This window comes from Salminus brasiliensis, chromosome 9 (genome assembly GCF_030463535.1).
Source record: "Salminus brasiliensis chromosome 9, fSalBra1.hap2, whole genome shotgun sequence".
NCBI classification, from domain to species: domain Eukaryota; kingdom Metazoa; phylum Chordata; class Actinopteri; order Characiformes; family Bryconidae; genus Salminus; species Salminus brasiliensis.
This window is the reverse complement of record NC_132886.1, coordinates 7,873,896-7,885,110: the sequence shown is the minus strand read 5'-3', so window position 1 is coordinate 7,885,110 and position 11,215 is coordinate 7,873,896. Positions and strand designations below refer to the sequence as shown.

At 41.5% G+C, this 11,215-nt stretch overlaps 1 protein-coding gene across 5 annotated transcripts in view; it reads right to left on the bottom strand.

The window, feature by feature from the left end:
• Window positions 1–499: 499 nt before the first annotated feature.
• The window catches only part of znf521 (zinc finger protein 521), a 202,399-nt gene continuing 191,683 nt past the window's right edge, over window positions 500–11,215 (bottom strand). For all 5 annotated transcript variants that reach the window (XM_072687266.1, XM_072687267.1, XM_072687264.1 and 2 more), the window contains one exon: window positions 500–1,939. In XM_072687266.1, the coding sequence (XP_072543367.1) occupies window positions 1,910–1,939 (30 nt within the window). In that variant the 3' untranslated portion in view covers window positions 500–1,909. The remainder of the gene's footprint in view (window positions 1,940–11,215) is intronic.

The window sequence follows — 11,215 nt, the reverse complement described above, 5'->3', positions numbered from 1 at the left end:
CCCCAGCACATTTCCACTGCTCCACAGCTCAGTGCTGGGGGGCTTTATACCTCTCTAGCACTATACCTGGCATTAGGAGACATGGTGCCAAAAGGTTCATGTTTATCTGCTCCAGAGAGTCCTATTCCCAAACTCGCAAGCTTGCTGTGGTAAGGGTGGTGTTGTTTCTCACTACACCAACCACATGTAATTAGTAGTAGATACTATATAACTTATTGGGATAGAGGTCACATGACACATGACTGTATGTATATATATATATATATATATACTGTACTGTGCTTACTTGTGGAGAGGTCTAGGAATGGTTAAACACTATATATATATATATATATATATATATATATATATACATACATACAGTCATGTGTCATGTGACCTCTATCCCAATAAGAAATGCCACAAATGAGCTGCTCAATTTATATAATATATTTGAATAATTCAGTTACACAAACTAATATATATATATGTAAAAAAAAATCACAGCACCGCAGAGCCATATCATCATACAATTTTAATGTTTTCATCACATGAGAACACAAAAAAGAGGTCTAGCAAATTCCGACCCCGGTAAATATTTGTATATAACATTTTTCTCCCCCGTTAACACCAGAAGTTGTCGCCCTTGGTAAAAGTTTTCATTTCCCAAAGTCTTGTGGCTGAGTCGGTAGTCACTTGTCGAGCGCTTTTTTTCCGAACAGGAACATCCATGAAAGTATGGAGTGTTATAAAAGTGCATTTCAGGAGTCGATGAATGCAAAACTGGTACAGACCAGAGATCCATGAGTATACTGTACATATTAGCATGTCTCACAGCATCTATAGAGCAATAGCATAGCAACAGAAATGACTCTCTTGAAAAGGGGGGAGGACACTTTTTTTTTTTTTTTTAAAGATTTTGTGGCCAGAACCTCACGAGAGGCCGTGAAATGATGACAGCAGCCAGAACGGAGCCGAAACGCAGAATGAATTTATCCCCCCTCCCCTCCGTCGCGCATCGCCCTGAACAAAGAGGCAGAGAAGGGAAAGGTTCCAGTCATATCCGGACTTCAGGCGAGGGGTAAACATTAATAACAGAAATGTACAAGTCGCTGCAGTGGCCTTCAGAGTGCTTTGTCATACAGCTTTGAGGGAGCGGACTGGGTCGGGTCACACCTGTGAGTTCTTGCCATCACGAAGGCTCCAGCTTGTCTTTATATCTTTATATGAGAAACTGTTATTTTTTGCATATATCAAGTATCTTCTCAGTCCTTTAGTCTGTGTAAGCTTCATGATCCATGATGATGGCTCCACCTACTTCAACTGAGGTGTGTGTCGTTTTTTTTTGTCCTTCTATTAAAAAAACAAACAAACAAACAAACAAAAAAAAAAACAACACTTTTACGGACATATGGACGCGCAGGCCATGCTGGTGATCAAGCAGTCCATCCCGCCGGCTCCGACAGGATGTCTCACGCACGTCTGGACTTACAATGGTTGTCCGCGCCTTTAAAAAAATGTCCTTCTGAACCTTCAGCTGAAGGTCTCTGGCTGATGGCTCGTCCAATCGCAACCGTTTCGACAAATCAGAATACTTCTTTTTCTTCTTTCCTCTCAACGAACAGTATGTACAATGGCAACCGCAAGAACGCTTAAGAGCTGACGAACAGTAACACAGAAAGAACAGTATTTACAAATATGGTCGGATATTAAACATCGAGATTCACAAAGATCTTCCTCTCACTGGCCTTCTTGCTCTCGCTCCTATTTTTTTTCTTTGTTTTTAGAATTTTGTAACTGAAACGGAAAGTTCAGTGCAAAAAATCGACCAAAAAAGCACAATGATTGGTTGATTGGTTGGGTCCAGATGCAGATGGTCAGTCGTTGCGACTCTTCGTCGTCTTCTCCGTCTCTGGTCAGACTGGCTTCCTTAGCTGCTGTGCTGGCTCAGCGTGTGGTTCTGCTCCACATAAAGAGACAAGAAAAGCACAGATATCAGTCAGCTGTAAATCAATGGCCACTTCTTCAGGACTTTCAAAACACTTCTGGGTCACATGTTACATGGCTTATACTGTTTAACCCCCCTTGTTTACATGCTGATTAGGACAGTGAGAGCACACACACACTCAAGGCGGTGATGAGCCACCTCAGCGCCAAGGGGAAACACCCTAAGGGCACCTTTGCTGGGAATGTTGAGGGTGGACAGAGCACTGTCCCTTCACCCCTCCCACCCTCAAATCCTGCCGGCTCAGGGGATTGAACCAGCAAGCTTCCAATCCCAAGCCCACATCACTTGTCTAATTATGTTTAGGCCACGCCTGCCCATGATATTGATGTTTCCTTCTCTACAGATTATCTAGAGGTGCTCAAATGTGTTAATTAGCTTTAGAGTTATATCTAGGATCTCAGGACTCTCAGTTTAGGGTTAGGATGAAAAGTTCTGCGGAAATATTCAGGCTGGTTTGAGGTCAAATGTGCAGAGTCAGAATTTACAGTTCACAGTGGTGGCGAATGGGACAAGGCGGCCGAAGAGTTTAATGCACCTAAAGGCTACATCACCTGAGAAATATGCAGGCTGATGGCTCAGACATCGCTTTTGCCTTCAACATGCTTTGAATTAATTTCATACTGGATTTACACAGGTTAGCATATTCAAAGCATCTTCAGTGGACCATCAGAATTCATTAGAGGTGGCATATCAGGATCAGTGGTCATTGGTAGTGGGCCAATAACAGCAGAAAGGTCAGAAATTGTCACATGATCTTGTATCATCATCTCGGGAAATGCTCGAACCCTGGGTTTACTATTCTGTTCCTAGGCCTGTTATTAATGCAGACTAACTATGAGCTACTATGAGAGTAATGCAGTTAATGCTGTGGGCCGTGGTGGCTCAGCGGTTAGAGCTCCGGGCTATTGACAACAGGTTGTGGGTTCCATACCCGGGCTTGGCAAGCTGCCACTGTTGGGCCCTTGAGGAAGGCCCTTCACCCTCTCTGCTCCCCAGGATGTCACGTGTGCTCACTGTTACTGTGTGTGTTTGATCACTAGTGAGTGTGTGTGTTCACTGCAGGGGTGTCCAGCGCTACTGGTGGACATGGTTTTGGAGTCTACACCCAGGGTTTAAAGAGTTAATACATAAAAGCCGTCCTCAAAGCCATAAAGCAACAGTTTTTCCACTAAAATGTTGGTGCTGTTTTCTGACAGTTCAGACGCCCAGTCCCTTTCATCAAACACCAGGATGCAGGATGTGTAAATTCCTTCGCCGTTCCTATTATCTAAATCCAATTAGCAGAGAATAGAGTCAAATTTGCATGGAGATCAATAGCTTTGGGCCCAATGCGGCATGGTAAAGAACGCTGCAGCACCGAGTGACATGCCAGCACTGTTTCTCTCTCACTCACACACACACACACACACACACACACACACACACACACACACACACACACATCCCGACATCTCAATCCAAAGGCGCACGCCCAGGGATCAATGGCTGTGGCCATGACAACCAGCCAGTAGCCTGCCTTGTGTGAGCAGAACGAGGTGAATAATATCATCATTACCCTTTCGCTTCCTGTTTTTTTCAGCCCTTTCAGAAGCACTGATAATTACCGTTAATTACCACGTTAGCACGCAGCAATAAGCACTGATACGGACGGGATATCATTACCGAGCGCTAAGGCTTGGGGGGAAGTGGCGGGGGGTTCTTACACACCTTCACTGAGGCTCGATTCTGTTGGATTTGTTCTACTGGGTCGAAGTAAATGCAAAGATTGGCATGATCTTATCAATGGGTGAAGGGATCGGGCTGATATCAGCAGAAATGCCTGATGGGATATTGGAGGGAAACAAAAATAACCTGATTGATCTTCCTGTGGGGTTGGGGAGTATTCACGTAGGTTGAGCTTAAAAGTCTACTTTTAGACGATCAGCTTGCGTTACAAAACCCTGCGTTACAAAACCCCAGCTTGCGTTACAAAACCCCTTAATTAAACCAACAATTGCAAACTGTTTTTTTTGAAAGGTAACAGTCTAGTTTCAACATTGCAGATTCATAAAAGTATTAAGTATTAATATAAGATAAGATAAGATAAGATAGTCCTTTATTAGTCCCACAGTATGGAAATTCTCAGTGTCACAGCAGAAAAGGGATAGCAAGACACTCAGATAAAAAAACGTAGATAAATTAGCACTATATACACAATATAAATAATAGAAGTAAAAAGCAATAACAATATTATTGACAGATTATTTGCAGATAAATTACTCTTAATTGCACATGGGGGGGGGGGGGGGGTATTGCACATTGTATTTTTACATTGAGGGATCTCTATTCTCTGAACATGTGTACTGAAGCAGAGGGTCGCAAGTTCGAATCCCGAGCCATGCCGGTTTGCAGGCAGCGGACGGAATCTGAGAGAGCACAATCTCCCCTCATCACTCTTAAACGATGTTGGCAGGCACAGGGGTCTGTTAGCTAGTGCGGGGGAGCCGTGGCACGTTCAGCAATCGGCGGCAATTCTAAAAGAGCTGGACTCTGGTTTCACATGTACTGGAGGAGACATGTGTTAAGTCCTTACCCTCCTAGTGTCAGGAGCATTGCTAGTGCTAGAGGGAGCGACGAATGGGTGGGTTTTTGAAGAAACAGGGGAAAAACTTTATGAAAAAGAGAAATGACTGTATTAACAAATCAGAAAGTACGGTCTGGATCGGTCCAATCCAAAACAACAAAGACGCGAGCCTGATCAAGTACACAGATCAAAGCACAAATATCAGATTGATGATGGTCAAATCATTAAATATTAATACACTCTTAAAAATATAAATGAGCTTCAGATGGTTCCTTGAGGGATGCCATAGAACAACCACTTTAGGTCCCATAAAAAAAATGCTTGTGGTATAGAACCTGTACAACAAGGTTCTTCACACACACACACACACACACACACACACACACACACACCTCTATTATTAAATAATGCTCGTTTATGGAACAAAAGTGGTTCTTCTATGGCATCGCTCAAAGAACCCTTCGAAACACCTTCATTTTTAAGAGCGTATCAAAGAAGAAAAGGTGGTATTACGCCACGTCTGAGTGAAATATGAGCGTATGAAGTCTGAGCCAGGCTGGAAAAACATTCAAATATTATAAATAAAACTGAACCAAATCTGGAAGTTTCTGCGCCTCCAAATAATGCAGCCTTTCCTCTCCCCTTCAGGCGCTCCATTCCAGTAAACACAGGCGGCGGATCACGTATTAATGTGCACGTTCAATTCAGGGTAAGAGAAGTGATGCGAGAAACAAAAGCAACTGTCAGATCTATCAGCGGAGGTGACTGCATACAAATTACGACTGTTTTGTTTGTGAAAGCGTCGCCCTCGCGCCTGCTTGGAACTACCCAGCCATGAAATCAAAAGGTTAGGGAAAAACAAAAGGTAAGGAACGCTGCATGTTGAGCAGAACCTGTGAGGAAATGATCTTCTGAGATACCTTGCTGATGAAGTGTACACAAAGATCTCTCACACACACACACACACACTCTTTCTCTACAGCTGTGCATTGTGCTGAGTGATATGTCATCTATACTGCTACACTGGCTTTGGTTTCACTTTTACATTCTTAGTTTTGGTGGATTATAAACAGGGTTAAATTTCTGGGCGCCTCTGATTGCTTTACAAGACGTGATTAAAATATATGCTTTTCTGTATTTAATTATTAATTTATTAATTTATTTATACATATGGCTTCTGTCTATATTTGATTTGTTTTTTCATTTGATTTGTTTCTTGAAATACAATCACAGTAATGTTAATAATAATCCATTTAACAACTACGTTATTTGATTTTTATTGAGACAAGACATTTTTATGGGGAAAAATGACATTTTATTGGGAAAAGGAACCTTTTATTGGAAAATGGCACTTTTTTTCCACTTTCAAAAGTTTGTCTTTTGTGTACCTTATTTTTCTGTATAAGGAACAGCTCTGGTGTGTCTGTCTTTAGCTTGGACTGCATTTCTTTTTTTTGTGTTTGTTATATATATATATAGACTATAAGGTTTCCTTTTTTTGTAACTTCAGTCCTTCAAAAAGAGTAATCAATCATTTAATATGTATGGAATTATGAAAGTAATTTCATCGTCAGTTACATATGGAATTTTACACTATATATATATATATATATTACTTTTTGATCTTTAATATTGTGTCAAAATGAATAAAAGGTGGTCTCAGTGGCCCACTGCAGTTACAGTTTTATTGTAGTTACTAAATAATAGTAGTAATAGTAGTTTTCCTTAATACGAAAAATAATCCTAAGGTTTAAGGGATTCAACTATAAAGTTGAACGTCTTTAAAGTCAAAGTTATTCAAATCTAATGATAAAGTTATCAATCTTATAACTGATTACTCTGTAAATAACAGTAATAACTTACAGCCTCTTTAAACCAGGCAGTGGTTCTTTACATTGTGTGTGAATTATTTGATGAAAGACCAATAGAAAAGCTCCAAAATGCTCCAATAGAAATGCTCCATCTGCACTCTTAAACACAGAGGTGCTACAAAGGGTTCCTTGAGAGATGCCATAGGGGGAGCATTTGGGCAGGGTTTATTAAGTTTATTAAGTGTGAATAACTTTTAAATTGGTAAAACCTTCTTTTATCAAGTGAAGGTTCCTTAAACCTCTAAAACATTTACAGGGTTTCTACACTCACAAAAATCTCACAAAAAAGAGAGATCTGCCATCTGGCCATTAGTTTTAGTCTGTGTGTGTGTGTGTGTGTGTGTGTGTGTGTGTTTTGTGGACCCTCCTCTTTATCAGCCTTTCATAACCTTTACTTCTAATCATCTCAGTTAACCACTTCTCACACGTTCCTCACTGCTGTCCACACATCTCCTACACTCACTACAGCCGAGGCTCTTCCAGAGTACAGACAGTGGTTCTGTTTACCCGAACCTCCTCCGTTCTGTAAGACTGTATAGTTCTATCAATACCACCTAGCTGTGCATGGACCAAAACCACAGGTACACCTGTGCACCAGGCACTGCACACACACACGCGCACAACTCACCCCCGCACACACACACACACAGAGCGAGTGGAGCAGTGGGCAGTGGCAGGGGAGCTGTGCCATACGGAGGTTCTTTAAAGGGGAGTGTGGAACTGGTGGTCCCTGGTGGGCAGAATCCAGGTCATCTTTTGAAGTGGCTGCTAATCCCTTTAATGCAAACTACATGCCCCACTTGCTGCGCTGGCTTTAAAACACGGCCTCGGACTCGCCGAGCTGGCCTGGACTGAGCGCACCTGTCACCAGCTTATCTTCATTAGCAGACACCGACTAAACAACTGCAGCGTCTGCAACTTGTGTAGGTCTAAGATCCTGAGATCCGCTCACATGTCAAACAGCACATTACTGTGATTCTTCTGCGACGGCAACACACAAACACACACACACACGTAATAATTAATAATTGTATAATTTCAATCATTTCTCAATACTAGTTTATTAAAATATGCAGAATAACTGAATTAAATATACAGAATTTAAACTCTTAATATATTATGATTTTTATTATTAATTATTGCAGATTCTATTATTGTCTGATTCCTTAAACAAAAAAAGTCAAAAATGCACTATTCAGTTCTATACAAATGACCAATAAATGTAATCAAATATTAGTTATATTATAAACAGTTATATTAATAACAAATATTACAAAAATAATAATTTGACTATGATGACAATATATATATATATATATATATATATATATATATATATATATATACATACATATATATATATATATATATATATATATATAAATATATATATATATAATAACAGTTAATAACCACTTGTGAATTAATCCCTTAACCCCTTAACGCAAAAAGGCTTATCGCACACTAGGGTGTATTACTTCTGTACAAACTGGCGGGGCTATTCCTGCAGGCTTACATGAACTACTGTTGTTCAATGAATACAATGAACCTAAGACTATACTAGGAAGAGTCAGAGACCACCATCCGAGTCCAAGAAACTAAGTACAGGATATTTCAGAGGAGATATTAAATATTAGATCACCCACTTTGCCCTAAAAAGTCAAATAATTAAACAGAGACGGGGTCAGAAACTCAAGCTCCACTTTCTCTTCAGATCTGAAAACATCCGCAGGTGTAGATCCCTCCACTGCGAGAAGACGGAGTCCAGACCTCAGCATCACTGAATGTGTTTGGGATGACTTAGACACTGAGGAGCAAGAAATGCTTCAACTTCTGAGACTTTGAAGGTGTGGACAGATCTCCTACAGATTTCTGCTGAAAGCGAGGGTCCCGAACAGGATGGAAGCTGCATAGTAGGCGAAGGTGGATGCTCTAAACACCACTACAGGTGGGAGGAGTAATTCACTTTTACTCCACTGCTGCAAATACAAATCACACTTTGAGCGCCCCCTCATGGACATATGCTGCACACATGCATTTCTGGACAAGCTGAGAGATCCAGAAGCAGTATCTGAAGGTAGAGAAGCATGTGGGCTGAGGGTTACGCAGCGTTACGCTAACAGCTCTGGAGAGAGGTCTCTCTCGTGCAGCTCCACCAGAGCTCCATAGTGCATTAGCAGCGTTCCGGCCCGGAGTGGGAATGACGGAGACGCCGTTCTCCCCCTGTTACAGACAGTGGAGCATTTTAGGATAACCCTGAAGCTGCTGTTTTAAGGTAAATTGCTACATATTGTTGCTTTAATGGCTGTTTAGAGAGGAAACAGTAAGTAATAATGATAAATACTGTATATTCTATACATTTACATGGAGCTATTAAGTCTATAGTCTCATGAAACTCATACATACGTCACATAGCAAAGAGAACGGCTTGTATACAAACCCTCTCAGTTTAAGGACAGCTTAAATCCTTTAAGCAGAACCAGGTTGACTTTGAGCACAGATTTACTTCTTTCAGTGTTTGTGTGGTTTCACCTATCTGCAGTATCCTACACTGCTCTCTCCTCTCTGGTCTCTGAAGCTCTGGGCCCGAGGCGTGATCCCCATCATTCATCTCCAAATCCACCCTGCGCTCCTCTTTCCCTCGCCGCCGCCGGAAAAGCGCTTAAAAAACCCAGCTTCGCTCTCCTCTCAGCTGGCCCGATTAGGCGGGACAGGCGGGGTAATAGGCAGCCTGACGTTTGGGGGGGCGGGGTCAGAGGCGGCCTTCTCCCTGGACACCCTTCCTCCCCTTTCCCTCCCTTCCTCGTTCTGGAGAACCCTCCAAACACCTCCTCCTCTTTCACCTCCTCCCGTGACGGCTCTGATGCGGCTTCCTTAACGAATGCGGGCCATTACCCATCAGCCCCAGTGGCCGGGGGGACTTCAAATGGCAGGATATTGACACGGAGCGCTGCAAAGTGACTGAGCGAGCAAATGTGTGTGGGTGATGTGTGTGTGTGTGTGTGTGAGAGAGAGTGTCAGAGAGAGAGAGGGGAAGGACAGTGAAAAATAAAAGACTGTGTGTTTGAATATAGGTGTATGTGTGTGTAAGAGTGTGTGTGTGTGTGTGTGTGTGTGAGAGAGAAAGGACTGTGTGAAGGTGTGTGTAAGAGTGTGTGTGTGAGAGAGAGAGTAAGGACTGTGTGTGTAGGTGTGTGTAAGTGTCTGCCTGCATTATTGTGTAGGCATTTGTTGGTGTGCGGGGGTGTGTGGATATATGCACACACACACACACACACTGACACACACTCACACGTACGTGCTCACAAGTGCTCTCGGAGCCCAAAGGGACGTGGCTCTTTGGATATAATGTAGGGCTCGTAACAGCTATTAAAGGGGAAAATACAGCCTCCTGGGGCAGCTGTGGGTCTGACACGAGGCACAGTCTACCTCTTCCCTTAAACATGCCTTCACTCTCTCTCTCTCTCTCAAGGCATTCTCAAGGACAGCGTTAAACGACTCCGGCGGCAGCCATGCGGGCTGGAGAAGAGGAGGGGGAAAAAAAACAAAAGAAAAGGGAAGACAGGAAGAAAGAAAAGACAAAAGGAGGGAAAGAAAAAAAGCTAAGCGCCTCGCCTTTGAGGCTGAGGCAGCCCGCGAGGCGCGTACAGTAAGAGGACACTCCAGCTGCAAGCTCCTCAATTATTATCCGCATTCAAATCAGCCTGCAGAGCTCGCTACATTTATTGGATCAGCTGATCCGGTGATGAATACGCGGCTGCTGTGTAAACACGGCGGATTCAATTCAGGAGAGCGTAATATCGCACCCACTCCAAATTACCATCTGCAGAGACACGCCACAGCCTGGAGAACAGAGCAAATCAATGCCACAGTGAGAGCCATAACACAATGAACACAGATTACACGCCGCACTCGCCTGAGCGCACCGCACACTTTCCACCGGCGCTCCGGACTGACGCTTCATATTAAACCTCACGCGCCCATTTACATTTATTTACATTTTATATTAAAACTGATCCAAACTTTACATGCTTCCGTTTAAACTTTACGCTGATTGGCTCCAGAGCTTTGCATTTCCCATGTAGCAATCAGTGACCTCATTATGGGGTTGGGGGGGGGCTATTCTGCAAAATAATGCAGTTATTTTAAAAACAGACAAGGCCATTGGTATGTTTTCAAAGACCCCAAAAAAGTATTTTACATATTATTCAAATATTACATTATTATTATTATTATTATAAATATTATGCGTAATGTGATGTGTATATTATGTGTTAAACACACTAATTTATTAAACTACTTAAATACTATGTTAATTACCATGTGTTAAATATAATATTATTAGATGTTAGTTAAATATCATGTTAATTATGGTATGTTAAAATGATATCATCAACAAATGTATTATAGCAGGTATCAAATTTATTATTATTATTATTATTATGCTTATTTTTTATTATTTAATGTAGTTTGTTAAACATAATATATTATTACATACAAGAATGCAGTTTCATATACAAGTAACATTTTGTGATATTATTTATAATATAATACTTATTTATAATAATATTATAAATTATAATAATATTATTAAATTATATCACAATGCATCCAAATCCATTTAATGCAAAACAGATATAGAAGATGCTCTATATGTAAATGGCACAACTACCAAACCTAAGCTTTTTTTTGGAGATACAAGGTTGATGAATGGCTGATTTATACTGTTGCAGTGTTCATGGATGTGTGTAGTGTGGAGAGGTCAGTATGGGCACACCTCCAAAATCTCAACTA